Raw genomic sequence first — 17459 nt, forward strand, 5'->3', positions numbered from 1 at the left:
CATTGATGTGGAGAAAGTGGCCACGGTAGCTGCTGAGGGTAGGGAGAGGGAAGAAGAGATATGATGTGCAGAAATTTTCAGGACTTGGAGTTGTCCTGGGTGGTACTGCAGGGACAGATGCTGGACATTGTATGTCCTGCCATGGCTCACTCGGTGGACTGGGGGAGAGTGTAAACTACAATGTAAACCACTATCCATGTGGTACAGCAGTGTTCCAGAACGTATTCACCAAATGCAGTGAATGTACCATGATGATGAGAGAGGTTGTTGATGTGGGAGGAGTTGGGGTGAGAGGGGTGCGGGGTATATGGGGATCTCATATTTTTTTAATGTAATATTTTTTTTTAAGTAAGGAAACAAAAACAAAAAACAAATGTTTTCTTCCACTTAGTAGGTCATTTCCCTTTTGTAACAAAGTTCTTTGCTTCATAAAAGTTTTAAATAGTGAGATAGTCCATTTGCCTATTTTTTCTTTCGTTGCTTGTGTTTTCAGTGTAAAGTCTAAGAAACCATTGCCTAACACAAGATCCTGAAGGTGCTTCCCTATATTTTCTCCTAGGAGTTTAATAATCCTGGCTCTTATTTTTAGGTCTTAGGACATTTTTGAGTTAATTTTTGTATATGATGTGAGATAAGGGTCCTCTTTCATTAGTTTATATATATGGATATCCAGTTCTCCCAGCACCATTTGTTGAAGAGACTATTCTTTCCCACTTGAGTGGATTTGGCAGCCTTGTAAAAAATCAATTGGTCATAGATGTGAGGGTCTGTTTTGTTTTGTTTTGTTTGTTTGTTTTGAGGTACCAGGGGCCAGGGATTGAACCTGGGACCTCTATGTGAGAAACCAGTACTCAACCACTGAGCCAAATCAGCTTCCCTGAGTTGGTTTTTTCATTTGTTTTACTTGTTGTTTGTGGGGTTTTTTGCTTTTTTTCAGGAGGCACCAGGAACTAAACCCAAGACCTCCTGCGTGGGAGGCAGGAGCTCAACTGCTTGAGCCACATCTGCTCCCCAAGGGCCTATTTCTGAACTCTCAGTTTGATTCCATTGGTTAATGTATCTATCCTTGGGCTAGTACCATGATGTTTTAACCACTGTAGCTTTGTAATATGCTTTAAAGTCAGGAAGTGTATCCTCCAACTTCATTCTTTTTTTTTTTTTTTTACAGTATGTTATGTTTTTTATTATTTGGGGCCCCTTACTCTTCCAAACAAATTTTATACTTGGCTTTTCCATTTCTGCAAAGTAGGCTGTTAGAATTTTGATTGGGACTGCCTTGAAGCTGTAATTTTCTGTGAAACTGACATCTTAATGATATTTAATTTTCCATTTCATGTACACGGAATATCCTTCCATTTATTTAGGTTGTCTTTGATTTCTTTTATCAATGTTTTGTAGTTTTCTCTATCCAAGTCCTTTACATCATTATTTAAAAGTTATTCCTAAATATTTTATTCTTTTAGACGCTATTGTGAATGGATTTTTTTCCTTAACTTCTTCCTTAGATTGCTCCTTAGTAGTGTATAGAAACATTACTGTTCTTTTTTAAACAAATCAATTTTATTTATACATATTAATAAAGCATACAATTCATATAAAGTGTACAATCAGTGGTATTTGGTATAATCACATAGTTGTTCATTCATCACTTCAATCATTATTAGAGCATTTTCATTATTTCAATAACAGTAAAACAGACAAAGAAGAAAATTCTTCACCTTCAATTTCTCTATGCTTCCCCTGCTGTATATAGCTGCTATTTCTGGCTATCCTTGCACTATTATTTATTCAGCAGTTTCACTGAGATATATTTTCTTACCATACAATCTATTCAAAGTATATAGCCAGTGGCTGTTAGTATAATCACAGTGTTATGCAATCATCACCACAAAATGCTTTAGAATAATTTCATTACTCCAAACGGAAAACTACACACCACTTAGCAGTCCTTCCCCAGCCCTACATAATCACTAATCTAAATTCATTTTTATAAATTGATGTATAATTACATTTTATATAAATGGTTTCATGCAATATGTAGTACTTTGTGTCTGGTTTCTTTCACATAGCATAATGGGTTTTTTTCTCTGATATTAACATCTTGTAGTATTAATATTTGTTCAGTTTCAAGGAAAGATGGTCTTATAAGTGCAATTTTCATATTTCACATGCAGTTTTACTATGCTATACAATCCCATGTTACATTTTTAGTGTCCTTTTAGTAAATACATGACTTTAAACTTTCCTTTTAAACTACGCTCATACCCACATAATAGTACTGCAAGTTACTAATATTATGCTGCCCTTTTATCTTTTCTATTCATTTCCAAAGATTAACACACATCTTTTTTTTTTTTACCAATTCTGTGTAAGTTAAGCCTCAGTTTTCTCTTCTTTAACCTCATTCTATTTTCTCGTGACCCATATTCAAGTTATTAACTCCATTAGATTACACAGTATATTTAGTTCTTACTAGCGCAATCATACAGTATTTATTCTTTTGTGTCTGGCTTGCTTCATTCAACATAATGTCCTCCAGGTTCATCAATGTTGTCATATGCTTTACGACTTCATTTCTTCTTTCAGCTGAGTAATATTCCCTTGTGTGGCTACACCACAGTTTGTTTATCCATTCATTGGTTGATGGATTCCTGGGTTGTTTCCAACTTTTGGCAATCATGAATAACGCCCATCTGTACATCAGTGTGCAGATGTCTGTTTGTGTAACTGCTTTGAGTTCTTCTGGGTATATACCTAGCAGTGATATTGCCGGGTCACATGGCAAATCTTCTTTAGGAACTGCCAAACAGTCCTCCACAGTGGCTGCACCATTCTGCATTCCCACCAACAGTGAATAAGTGTTCCTATCTCTCCACATCCTCTCCAGTACTTGTAGCTCTCTGTCTTTTTAATAGTGACTATTCTGATAGGTGTGAAATGATATATCATTGTAGCTTTGACTTGCATTTCACTAATCTCTAGTAAAATTGAGCATTTTTCTTTTTTTTTTTTTTTGCCCTTTGTCATTCTTCTTTTTTTTTTTAATTTTTTTATTTTTTATTGACTTTGTAATAATATTACATTAAAAATATATATGTGAGGTCCCATTCAACCCCATCCCCCCACCCCCCCTCTCCCCCCCCCCAACAACACTCGTTCCCATCATCATGACACATCCATTGGATTTGGTAAGTACATCTTCTTTAGACAAATGTCTATTCACATCTTTTGCCCATTTTTTTTATTAGGTTGTTTGTCTTTTTTTATTGTTGAGTTATAGTGTCTCATTATATCGTATGTCATGGATATTAAACCTTTATCAGACACGTGCTTTCCAAATATTTTTTCCCATTGAGTCAGCTGCCTTTTCTCCCTTTTGCCAGAGTCCTTCGAGGTACAAAAGTGCTTAATTTTGAAGAGGTCCCATTTATCTATTTTTTCTTTTGTTGTGCGTGCTTTGGGTGTAAGGTCCAAGAAACCACCACCTACCACAAGGTCTTTAAGATATGTACCTCCATTTTCTTATAGTAATTTTATGGTCCTGGCTTTTATATTTAGGGATTTGATCCATTTTGAGTTGATTCATGTATAGTGAGTCAAATAGGGGTCCTCTTTCCTTCTTTTAGTTGTGGATATCCAGGTCTCCCAGCACCATTTGTTGAAGAGACTGTGTTGTCCCATGAACTCTTGTGGTTAATAATCGAGAAAATGTGGCATTGGTGTGGAAAAAGTGGCCATGGTGGCTGCTGGGTGCGGGGAATGGGAGGAAGAGATGAGATGTGGAGGCATTTTCGGGACTTGGAGTTGTCCTGAGTGGTGCTGCAGGGACAATTGCCAGACATTGTATGTCCTCCCATGGCCCACTAGATGGAACGTGGGAGAGTGTGGGCTATGGTGTGGACCACAGGCCATGGGGTGCAGCGATGCCCAGAGATGTACTCACCAGATGTAATGGATGTGTCATGATGATGGGGGAGAGTGTTACTGTGGGGGGAGTGGTGGGGTGGGGGTGGTGGGGGTGAATGGGGACCTCATATTTTTTTAATGTAATATTTTTTTTAAAATGAATAAATAAAATAAAATTTAAAAAAACAACAACATGGCTTTGGCAGTTTCATTGAAAACCAGTAGGCCATAGAGGTGAGGGTTTATTTCTGGATTCTTCAATTCCATTCCACTGACTAATGTGTGTATCTTTATGCCAGTACCATGCTGTTGTTTTTTTTACACTTTTTTAATTAAAGTTAATAGATCACAAAGAACATTATATTAAAAAACATTAAAAAACGTAAAAAACATAAGAGGTTCCCATATACCCCACTCCCCACCCCCACACACACACCAACAACCTCCTCCATCATTGTGACACACTCATCGCACTCGGTGAACACATTCTGGAGCACTGCTGCACCACAAAGATAATAGTTTACCCTGTAAACTATTCAGTTAGTAATGTAATATAACCCATTACATTCAGTGGTTATGGCAGGATATATAAAGTCCAGCATTTGACCCTGCATTATCATTTAGGACAACTCAAGGTCCCAAAAATGCCCCCACATCATATCTCTTCTTTCCTCTCCCTGCCCTCAGCAACTACTGTGGCCACTTTCTCCACCTCAATGCTACAATTTCTTCTATTACTAGTAACAGTAGTTTTATAGTAGAATATCACTAAGTTCACTCTAATCCATATTTTATTCCTCCATTCTGTGGACCCTGGGATGGCGATGTCCACTCCACCTCTAGATCAAGATGGGGCTTAGATTCCATATGGATGATGGATGCAATTCCTCTGCTTGCAGTTGTTAGCACTCTTGATTCCCTGGTGTGGTGGTTGACCATTTTCACTCCCTGTTAGCTGACCTGAGTAAGTCCAATGAACCAGAGAGTAGGAGTCGCAACTCTGCTAAGGCTCAGGGCACAACTGGCCCATGGGCAGTCCAGAGATTCAAGTCCCCTGGGTATGCGCCATCCCTAGCGCCAACCACAGGTTCAGTAAAAGTGACAGAAGAGGCTGTAGGAAGGTCACATCTGAGTCCAGCTCCGTCACACTCAGGAGCACAAATTCCAAAGTAGAGCCCTCTGACATGGCACAGAACTCCAAATCCATCTGCCATGACCATATATCCTGTGGATCTCTGTAGCCTTCAGGAGAACCAGCACCTAGGGTTGTATCTACTTTGGCTCTCTCTGGGGTCCTACTGAGGTATGCGTAAGCATGACCCCTCTGACGACCTCCCGACCTTTTTTGAAAGACTTTCAGCCATATAAACTCACTTGTCTTTGCCATTTCCCCCTTTTATTCAAGGTCAAAAAACAGTTCTTAACACTTGATCCACCATGCTGTTTTGACCACTGTAGCTTTGTAATACATTTCAAGGTCAAGCAGTGAAATTCCTCCTACATTGCTCTTCTTTTTTGGAATGCTTTTGGCTATTCGGGTGTACTTTCCCTTCCATATGAATTTGGTAATTACCTTTTCTATTTCTGTAAAATAGGCTTTTGGAATTTTGATTGGTATTGCTTTGAATTTATAAATCAGTTTGGGTAGGATTGACATCGTCACAATATTTAGTCTTCCTAACCATGAACATGGAATGTCTTTCCATTTGTTTAGGTCATAAACTATACTCTGCAATTAGTAACAATGATTCTCTGATTCTTTTAACATTGTTTTGTAGTTTTCTGCATATAGTCCTGTACTTCCTTGGTTAAATTTATTTTCCTAGGTATTTGAGTCTTTTTGTTGCTGTTGTAAATGGAATTTTTTCCCTCATTTCCTCCTCACATTGTTCAATACCAGTGTGGAGAACCATTACTGATTTTTGCATGTTGATCTTGTATCCTGCCACTTTGCTGCACTCATTTATTAGCTCAAGTAGCTTTGTCATAGACATTTTAGAATTTGCTAAATATAAGATCATGTCATCTGCAAATAGTGTTTTGCTGCTTCTTTTCCTATTTGGATGCCTTTTTTATTGTCTAATTACTCTAGCTAGAACTTCTAGCATAATGTTGGTGACAGTGGGCATCCTTTCTTGTTCCTGATCTTAGAGTGAAAGCTTTAAACCTTTCTCCATTGATTATGATGTTGGCTGTGTGTTTTTCATATATGCCTTTTATCATATTGAGGAATTTTCCTTCTAGTTCTATCTTTTGAACTGTTTTTATCAAGAAAGGATGCTAGATTTTGTCAAATGCTGTTTCTGCATCAATCAGGATGAACATGTGGTTTTTCACCTTCAATTTGTTAATGTGGTAGATTTTCTCATGTTGACCCATCCTTGCATAACAGAAATAAATCCCACTGGATTGTGATATGCTGTTGGATTCTATTCCCAAGTATTTTGTTTAGAATGTTTTCATCTATGTTAATTAGAGAGATTGGTCTGTAATTTTCTTGTAGTATCTTTATCTGGCTTTGGTATTAAGGTGATGTTGGCTTCATAAAATGTGTTGGGTAATTTTCCCTTCTCTTCAGTTTTTTGGAAAAGTTTAAACATAATTGGTATTAATTATTCTCAATGCTTGGTAGAATTCACCTGTGACACAGCCATCTGGTCCTGGACTTTTTTTTTTATGACTGATTCAATCTCTTTAAATTTGATTGGTTTGTAAATTTTGTATTTTTTGTAGCGTCAGTGTAGGTTGTTTGTGCATTTCTAGTAATTTGTCCATTTCTTCTAGGTTGTCTAGTTTGTTGTCATACAGTTTCTCAAATACCCTGTTATGACCCTTCTTATTTCTGTGCAGTCCTAACTTACCCTCTTTCATTTCTCATTTTATTTATTTGCATCTTCTTTCTTTTTTTCTTTGCTAGTGTAGCTAGGGATTGTCAATTTTATTGATATTCTCAAAGAACCAGATTTTGGTTTTGTTGATTTTCTCTATTTTTTTTAATAGTTGTAATCAATTTCATTTATTTCTGCTCGAATCTTTATTATTTCTTTCCTTCTGCTTGTTTTTGGAATGCTTTACTGTTCTTTTTCTAGTTTCTCCAGTTTATTTAGATCTTTGCTTTTACCTTTTCTTTTTTAATATAGGCATTTATGGCTATAAATTTCCCTCCCAGGACTGTCTTCACTGTATCCCATAAGTTTTTATAAGTTGTTTTCTTGTTTTCATTAGTCTCAATATATTTACTAATTTCCCTTAGAATTCCTTCTTTGACCCACTCATTATTTAGGAGTGTGTTGTTAAGCCTCCACCTATTTGTGAATTTACTCTTTCCTGTCTATTGATTTCCAGTTTCATTCCATTATGATCTGAGAAGGTGCTTTGTATAATTTCAATCTTTTTATATTTCTGAGACCTGCATTGTTAGCTAACATGTGGTCTATCCTGGTGAAAGATCCATGGGCACTTGAGAAGAATGTATAACCCAATTTATCATATTGTTCAAGCTCTCTGTTTCCTTGTTGATCTTCTATCTAATGATATGAGTGGTGTGTTGAAGTCTCCAACTATTATTTTAGAGATGTCTATTTCTCCCTTCAGTTTTGCCAGAGTTTGCCTTATGTATTTTGGGCCACCCTGGTTAGTTGCATAGATATTTATGACTGTTGTTTCTTCCTGGCGGCTTTTCCCTTTTATTAATATATAATGGCCTTCTGTGGAACAGATGCAGCTCAGTGGTTGAGTGCCTGCTTTCCATGTACAAGATCCCAGATTTGATCCCTTGTACTTTCTGAAAAACAAAAACAAATAAATGAATAAACCAACTCGCATTGGGAAGTAGATGTAGCTCAGTAGTTGAGCACCTGCTTCTCATGTACGAAGTCCTATGTTAAATCCCTGGTGCCTCCTAATACATGTGTATATATATAAACATACATATATAAAATGGCCTTCCATATCTCTCATAACTTTTTTGCATTTAAAGTCTGTTTTGTCCTATTTTAGCATAGCTACCCCTGCTCTTTTTTGGTTACTGTTTGCATGGAGTATCTTTTTTCAACCTTTCACTTTCAGCTAGTTTGTATCCCTGGGTCTACGGTGAGTCTCTTGTAGGCAGTATATGGATAGCTCATATTTTTTTTAATCAATTCTGTCAGCCTGTACCTTTTGATTGGAGAATTTAATCCATTCACACTCACTGATACTACTGTAAATGCATTATTTATTTCCACCATTTTATTCTTTGGTTTTCATATGCCGTATCTTATTTTTGTCTGTCTTTTTACTCTTTTGATTATCCTTTCTACTATTCTTTCTTCTGTACTCTCCTCCAGGCTTCTCTCTCCTTTTTCATTCAAGCTGTAACATTTCCTTTAGTATTTCCTGCAAAGTTGGATTCTTTTTTATGGAACTCTCTTAGTTTCCATTTGTTCGTAAATATTTTAAACTCATCTTCATATTTGAAGGACAGTTTTTCTGGATAAAGAATTCTCGGCTGGCAGTTTTTTTCTTTTAGTATCTTAATTGTAAGATTTTGTTGATTTGGTCATTTCGTCTAGTAATCATTCAAAGAACATTTCTATACCTAGTACATAGTTGCAAGAAAAGAAAACCACCCAGGGTCAATCCTGGTATTTATTCCAGCTGTAGCAATATGTAGCAATATACACATAGATAATAAAGTTGCATTTTTTAAAAATCTCAAATTCCACTGCTTTGACAGTCTTGAGGGTTCAACCTCATTCAGGTCATCTTTGAGGACAAAGGAGAGCATGTCCTCTTTCTTGTCACTGTATATGCCCCACTCTCTCTTCAGTTCCAGCCTTTGGTTAGTCCTTCCAGCCCTCCTCTCTGAGTTGGTATTTAGCACTTCCTGACTGTTATAATTTAGCTATTTTTTTAAAATCCTTTCTTTAAAAAAGAAATTTGGCAAATCCAAAAAATCCCAAAGTGATATTTTTTCACTAATCTTCATAGACCTTTCCCTCTATAAATAGTTTCTCCCTGTGAGTTTGCAAGCAACCTCACCTTTATTCACCCATTTCCTTTCCTTTGGTGTTAATGTCTGTCCATGAATTTTTTTTATTGTCTTACACTCAGTCCTTAGATGCAAACCTTTAATTCAAGATGCATATGGAAAGATGAGTGACATGAGTGTCATAAAATTTTTATTGACGTATTACAGAAAAGTATGCAAATCATAATTGTATAGCTCAGTGAATTTTTACAGATTAAGCACACTTGTTTAATCACCACCCAACTCAAGAAATAGAAAATCACCAACACCCCAGAAGCTCTCCTTATATTCCCTCTCAGTAATTGATCCCTCACCAAAGACCACAGTTTTACCAGTTTTTGAACTTCGTAGAAATAAAACCAAAAAGTTTGTATTCATTTGAGACTGTAATTGTTTGTTCATCATTATGGTGTGAGATTCATCCTTGCTCTTGCATTTAAGTGTTCATTAATATTCACTGTAATGTCATGTTCCGTTATATGAATACACCATGGTTTATTTACCCATTCTGTTCTCAGTAGATATTAGGATATTTCCAGTTTTCAGCTATTGTGAAAAATGCTGATATGAAATTTTTGTTCAGCTTTTAGTATGCATATGTATACATTTCTATTACATATATACCTACCTACAAATGAATTTCCTAGTTCATAGGATATGTTTATGCACAGCTATAGTAGCTATTGCCAAATAGTTTGCCAAGGTGATTATACAAATACACACTCCCACCAGCAGTATATGAGATTTCTGTTTGCTCCACTTCCTTCCCAACACAGTATTGTCAGTTTTTGGGTCAGTCTTGTTAATTTTGATCATTCTGGTAAGTAGTAGTGACTGATTTCAATTTGTATTTCTTTTGATAGCTAATGATGTTGAAAACCTGTTAATATATTTATTTGCCATCTGAGTAGCCTTACTTGTGAATTGTCTATTCAAGAGTTTTTCCCAGTGTTTAATTGGGCTGTCTTTTTCTAAATTTTTTGTAAAAGTTTGTTAAATATAAGTCCTTTGTTAGCTATGTGTAATTGCAGTGTCTTCTATTCTGTGGATTGCCTTTTGATAAACGAAGTCATTCTCTTCCTTTATGGTTTATAGGTTATGTGTCCTATTGAAAATATCTTTGCCTACCCCGAAGATATCCTCTTTTGCTTTCTTCTTGTTCCACATAGAATAAGATACAATTAAAAGGAATAGTTAGCAAAATGTTATTCCTTTTTTTAAAAAAGGTGAATCTTGAACAGAAATGGGGTGTTCTGTAATGACCTCAAAGGCCATGCAACAAAGAAGTGTGTTTAATCCTACAGTTTCTGGAAAATTCATAATGTGTGTCTTATCTTTTCAGTTGGGTTTGTTTCAATTGGAAGCAGGCCTCTAGCAACAGTTCCCAAATTTTTAGCCTTAATTAATATTTGAGGTTTCCGTTTTCTTCAAATATGTGTTGCCTTTGACTTTAAAAATTCAATATGGAGAAAAATATTAAACTGTGCAAATGTGTGTAGGTATTAACTTTATTCTATCTATATTCTCTGTAATCAAAGGCTTTTGGAGGAATGCTTAGGAGGAATTATTTAATGTCCATATTTATGGAATAAACTATGCCTATATATGATTATATATATACATATGAACATGTATATGGTTTATGACTCTTAGGGTATATGTATAGGTGTGTGTGTATATATATATGTATAGATATAGGTGTATGGACTCTAAAGTAAAGAAAGGAAACAGGTTCCAGAAGCCTTCTAGAAAAATGATTTTCATTATTTTATGATAACATATGTGTATCTTATTTCTTTCTCTCTTTTTAAAAAAATTGCCAGGGAATAATATTCCACATTTTGTGTTGGTTATATTTTCTGATGTTTCATGCAGTATTTAACACATCAATTGTAGAATGAGTTGTTGGCATGAGAAGTTTCTATGGCTTCCTTGACTTGGGCCCTTGGATATCAGGAGGGATGAGGGGAAGTATGAGTTTGCTTTGGACCTCTTGGGAGAAGTTGATGGAAGAGTTGGAATCTTTAGTCCCATAAGGTTATCCTGACTCAGACTTACCATTTATGGTTGGGAAATGACTTCTGTTTGTATAACTCCATTATCTCTTGGCTTTAATTCATCCACATAAATAGTGAAAATAATAAAAACAACGATACTATTAAATATCTACTTTTTACTAGATACTGTGCTAAGCACTTTATATATTTTTTCCTATTATTGTCACAGTAGTCCTATGAGTTGGCTATTGTTTTTATTACAATTTATGATTATTATCCCTGCTTGTAAGCTCAGAAAATTGAACCTTATAAAAACTAAGTAATTTCCCAAGATTACCATGCAAGTGAGTAGCAGAAAAAACAAAAGTGTATGAGCCTAAAGCCTGCACTCTACCACCATCCATTATTGCCTCCTTGCCAGGAAATGAGTTTGGCTGAATTACTTCTTTGTTGCGGGATCTGGCTTTGCCTTTGAGTAGGTATTACTCCTTCCCAGGTTTCCCTTTCTAAATAACCTTAGCAGCCATTGTACCACTACACAATAAGGCAACAAAATTTTATTAGAATATATGATAAACGGTGGTGGGGACCTAGAATCCATAAGAGTGTGCATGAAGCATTTTGTTAGCAGTCAGAGAATTCACAGCAGGTGACAAAATTACTGAATTATTAGAACCATTTGTGTTCTAGAAAGGGATCTGCTATGTCTCCCAGAGAGCAGACGAGGGGATTTACCCAGGATGGAAACGAAGACAGTTTGACTCTACTGTCTGGCCTCATGGGCCCATCCAGTCAGTGCCTGGAATCTGTCATTTGTTGACTGTTATCAACATCTTTCTCTTTATTTTCTAGGATTATAGCTGAGAAAGTAAAGGAGGTTCTATTCATCCGGCCCCGGAAGTACATCCACTGCTCTGGCCCAGAACCCACGGAGCCTGGTTATATCAACATCCTGGAGCTGGCAGCATCCATGTGCCGCTATGACCTAGACGACATGGACATCTTCTGGCTCCAGGAACTCAACGAAGACCTCGCAGAAATGGGTAAGTGTGTTTCTTCACAAATAAGTAATGCCCTGACTTGACTCATGATTTCCCTTCCCCTTCCCCAGTTGTCAGGACCCTTTTACTTGCTTTCATCTTGTGGCTTCCTTTCTTCTGTGGCCTTGTCATTTTTTTTCCTCTTTGATTTTATCTTAATGAGACATTTATGCAGATGCATAAATATATCAAAATAGAGCAATAACATTTTAATCTAATCTTTTCTTTCCTCATCCATGGTGAATAGCACAGGCAAGTAGGTTTCACAGTGTTGTTTCCCAGCTCCACATGAGAAAGCAATCATGACTGACTGCATTTCTCATTGAGAAGGATTCTGAGGCCAATTTCTGGCTCAGACCTGAAGAACACTGAGCACTTAGCAGGGGATAGAAGCATCTCTGCCAAGAGTTTGCCATCTCCACCTGGTGGAGAGAAGGTCCAACTTCAACATTTAGGCATCATTACTGCAAATAAAATGTTTCTATGACTGGTACTCCTTAGAATTTTGCTGCTGGAGGAAGAATAGTAGGTACCATTGATTAAAGGCATAGGGCAAAACATCCCCAGACCAGTTATTAGCTACCTCCAGTGACTTCTAGAGTTGTATACAATTCTAAAAATAAATAAAGCAAAAACAAGTAAACAAAATCCTGGGAACAAACATAATAATCATTTAAAAGTAAATATATGCCATACAGTCCCACTCTAGCAATGTTAGGAAATACAGGGCTGAAAGGAAACTCTCTTTATGCTCACTTTGTGCTTACATACAGGTCTTTTTTATATGTCTTCATTCTAAGAAGTGTATAGATCCAGGTGAAACTGGGTGGTTTTCAAGTCTCCATATGAAGTATGGTGAAGGATATATTTGATTGCATTTTTGTTTGAATCACATATAATAAAGATGGGTGTTTTCTTTTCTTCCCTCTCTTCCCTCCTTTTTTTACTTTTGAGTCTGGTATCTGAATGCATATGAATAAAAAATTAAAATTGTATTAAGTCCAGTTTGGCATTGTGCTGGTAGTTATTCTGGCACTAACCCTTACTTAGTCCTTGCTTTTTCAAACTGTTTGATTTGGGGCCGCCTTTTTAAACTATGTCATTTCTTGCTTTGTCCACTAAGAGGAAAAAGGGTCAATTTAGGGTAAGAAATGCAAATAGAAGAAGAAAAAAAGCCTGATGGAGAAGGAAAATCAGAGTATGATGGCATAATCAAGTGGATTCATGGTTCAATGTTTAGTTGTGTTTATGAATAACATCCATAAACATTAGAATCATTACAATGTTGCCTTCAGCACGAAACATCCTTATGAGGTACCTTTTGTACTTTGCAACTAATTCCCCTTGAATGAGTTTTTTTAAATGAACTTTTTATTTTGGAATAGTTTTAGATTTACAAAAAAGTCACACATTTAGTACAGAGCATTTTGTTATACCCATCAGACAGTTTCAGTTTCCCCAAATGTTAATATCTTACATTATCATGGTACTTTTTCAGGACTAAGAAATCAACACAGGTACATTACTATTAACTAAACTCCATACTTCATTGGAATTTCACCAGTCTTTCCACTAATGACCTTTTTCTGTGACATGGTGTCATTCAGGATACCATACTACATTTTAGACTTGAAAGAGTTTTAAAAAGAGTATTCCCTTATCTCAAGTTTTCTTTTAGCATAAATAATATTATAGTGAGACTTCTAAGAGTTTAAAATTTTAAAAAACAAAATTAAATTACACGTTTTCTGGTTTAGGTTAGAGAATTTAAAATTGAGTGCTTACTAAGTACCAGGTACTGTATGAACATTTTCTCATCTCAACCTCACAACAAATTAATGAGTTCAGTATTATTATCCTTATTTTATAGATAAGGAAACTAAGCCCAAAGAGGATAAATAACTTGTCAAAGCTTACATAGCCACTATGAAGTAAAGTAAGAATTTGAATCCAGATGTTCTTCCAATCACAACAATCCAGGAAAAAAAACTGTGTGTGTGTGCGTGTATAATTTGCCTTTGCTGGAAAAATGAAACATAAAGCTTGGGCAATTTTTAGTTTCATAAGTAGCTAGAACATTAAAAAGGTAATTTATTGTGGAATTATAAAGTTCTTTAGGAAATACTTGAAGTGAAATACTTGGGTAAATTTGTTTGGGATCATTTTGAGAATTGTTCCTGAGTTTACATACTGCTAGAACAAATATATGTGTACTCATACAAAATCATAAGTCCCCTTAAGAAGAAAAATTTTAGTTGCTACTATTATCCACCAAATGAATCTTTTAGTTGGGTTATTAAGTGTGGAAGGTTAAGAAAAAATAAAATATAGAAGGAAAGAGGAATCAAGAGGCAAAAAATGTGATTTCAGAATTGACTGTTAAACCTTTGTGAATGCTAATGTGTTTATTTTATATTTTAGTTTCCCCACTGAAAAATATGATTGGATTTTTAATTTCAGTTGTGAAAACGAAGTATTTCATATATCTAATCACATACAAATTTGCACCTAGAATTTTCTTTTAGGGCTTAATACTTTTTTATATGAAGATTTCCTTGTATAACCATTAGATGTGATTATTGATACTACTTTGCCAAGAATGAATCATTATTTATGCCCAAATAGTTATGTGATTTTAATTATTTTATTACGCTATATTAAAGTGTTCAAAATTACAAAGCTCAGTAAAAGTTCTCCCTCAGTGGGAGTGAGAGAAAATTGAGTGAGATTTAGGAGGAGACTGGCTAGGATTTAGCCAGAAAATTGAAAGGATCTGTAATATATCTTCTAAGGAACATGGTGAAATATATTTCTCCTTTTATGTGTCCAACATTAATATATGATTATAGGTAAATATAGAATGGTTCTAGTAAAAGACTTTTGAAATCTGTTTTAGAGCAGGGAAGAGATGGTTTTATCCTCTAGAAACCTCCAAGCACTAGGCTCACAGTAGGTGATTCGGGAATGACAGCTGACTGATGGGTTGATTGATTGTATTTCTGTACAGGTTGTGGGCCAGTTGATGAGAATCTTATGGAAAAGACAGTAGAAGTCCTGGAACGCCATTGCCATGAAAATATGAACCATGCTATTGAGACAGAGGAAGGGCTAGGCATAGAGTATGATGAAGATGTGATCTGTGATGTATGCCGGTCTCCAGACAGTGAAGAAGGGAATGATATGGTGTTCTGTGATAAGTGCAACATCTGTGTGCATCAGGTTAGTAAAAGTGGAGACTGCTAACTCTCCACGGTCAGCCTTTTGAAGTTCAGTAATGATATCCAACCCCCACGTCTGGGGAGCAACTCACATTTAAAGATGAAAATAAAGATTTGGCCTGGCTGTTCTTCAGTATTTCCTCCAGAAACAATACCTCTTATGAGCTCCAGGGTGACTTACCTACTAACTTCACCCAGGGGGCTAAACCTAGGTCTTGATTGTGTCACTTCATGCCCAGACCATTGAGATTTCCTTGTTCATTAATTTTACACTCCCTCTTGGAGTCTCCCTGCTGCCTGTCTGGGGCTCTCTCCTCTGACATTGAATCCCTGTTCCATCATCAGATTTTATCCAAAGTCAGATTTGGTGAGGTTACACTCCATACAAATGGAAGCCCAGACTCTCTATCCTGGTACCCAGTGGCCTCTCCCATCCCCCATATATACCACCTCCAGGAAGTTAGGCCCACCTCATAGAATTTTAGGAATGTAAAGTTCTGTCCAGCTCCCCAATTTTGTAGATAATACTAGGAGGAGTGAGGTGACTTACAGAAACTCTTAAAGCTAGTTGTCATTCTTTCTACCACATTTCATTTTTAATTGACAATAATGATGATGAGATCAATATTCTTTTGAACTCTTTTCTTTTTTTCCCCCTCTACAAGGCCTGTACTCTAGCTGAAAAAGGGTACTTAAGGTCTAGTGATGAATATTCCTGATACTTTACTATCTCCATGTTTTCAGCCACACCCTAATTTAAAATGCCTTTCCTCCCACCTCCAGCTACCAAAAGTGTGGATATCTTCCAAAATCTAGTTCAAGTAATTTCTCTTTCAAGTCCTTTCTTGAACCCCCCTATCCATAAGTGACTTTTCACTCGTCTGAACCTGTTGTGTGTTTCATTCCTTTCATTAATTTGTCTAGTAAATAGATAATCATATCATTTGTATGCCAGTACTTCTGTTGCTGAGGACACAGTGATCTTTCAAGAGGCAGACATGGTCTCTGCCCCCAGAGAAATCATACTCTGGTGTAGGAACTGCAAGTAAACGGACAATTGAGTGTGATAAGCCATGTAGATATAGGTCCATGCTGCTGTGGAAGTATGTGAGAGGGATTGAGGTTAGGGAAAATTCAAGGACGCAGCATCCAAGCTGAAACTTAATGGCCAAAAGGAGTTCCAGGTAAAAACACCAGGGTATGTTCAAGCAGAGAGAACATGTTCGAACAGAGTGGACAGAATATGTCAGGAGTGGAAAGTGGTGGGGTGGGGGATAGGGAATTGATGGAGAGAGTAAGACTAGGGACAAGTGTGAAGGAACTTCTCTAACAAACTAAGACATTTGTTTTTTGTCCTTTTCACCTTGAAGGCTCCGATTTGTTTTAGAAAAATCATTCTGGTTACAGAATGACTGGAGTGATTAGAATAGGTAATGCAAGAGATAGAAACTAGGGCTTAAGACTTCGTTTTTATTCCCTGGGCCACCCAACCTAATTTTCTATATTTAGGATGTACTTAAATTTTCTGTGACCAACTGAATCGTTTATCTTTCTTCATTTACATGTGTCCTTTAAAATAGTGTACTTTGAAAATTTATCTTCACTGTACCATTTAATTGGCATTTGTGTTACACCTTTAGCAAGAGTGGGACAGCTTCACCATTTAAGTATGAACTCAAGTATCTGACAATACTTCTCTTCAATTTCAAAATTATAAATGCTCTGAAAGCTGAAAGATTTTCCTTAAGTTTGGCATCAAAAGTCATTTGGGGGAAGCGGACTTGGCCCAGTGGTTAGGGCATCCATCTACCACATGGGAGTTCCGCGGTTCAAACCCCGGGCTTCCTTGACCCCGTGTGGAGCTGGCCCATGTGCAGTGCTGATGTGCGCAAGGAGTGCCCTTCCATGCAGGGGTGTCCCCCACTAGGGGAGCCCCACGTGCAAGGAGTGTGCGCCGCCCAGCGCGAAAGTGCAGCCTGCCCAAGAATGACGCCGCACACACAGAGAGCTGACACAACAAGATGATGCAACAAAAAGAAACACAGATTCCCGTGCCGCTGACGACAACAGAAGTGGACAAAGAAGAAGACACAGCAAATAGACACAGAGAACAGACAACCAGGGCGGGGAGAGAAATAAATAAATCTTAAAAAAAAAGTCATTTGGGAGCAATACCAGAAAAATAATATGAAGCTATTTATAGTCTTTCCTATTTTTTGTAAATATGCATGTATTTTTTTGAGAAATACTAATGTGTTTAATTATATGGGGCTTCCCCTGGTCCCAC

General features: G+C 36.6%; 1 protein-coding gene across 3 annotated transcripts in view; it reads left to right on the forward strand.

Annotated features, from left to right (window-relative positions):
- JADE3 (jade family PHD finger 3) overlaps positions 1–17459 on the forward strand; it is a 246578-nt gene that overhangs the window by 188721 nt on the left and 40398 nt on the right. For all 3 annotated transcript variants that reach the window (XM_023582698.2, XM_004472118.3, XM_004472117.4), the window contains exons 5-6: positions 11767–11957; positions 14962–15173. In XM_023582698.2, the coding sequence (XP_023438466.2) occupies positions 11767–11957; positions 14962–15173 (403 nt within the window). The remainder of the gene's footprint in view (positions 1–11766; positions 11958–14961; positions 15174–17459) is intronic.

This window comes from Dasypus novemcinctus, chromosome X (assembly GCF_030445035.2).
Source record: "Dasypus novemcinctus isolate mDasNov1 chromosome X, mDasNov1.1.hap2, whole genome shotgun sequence".
NCBI classification, from domain to species: domain Eukaryota; kingdom Metazoa; phylum Chordata; class Mammalia; order Cingulata; family Dasypodidae; genus Dasypus; species Dasypus novemcinctus.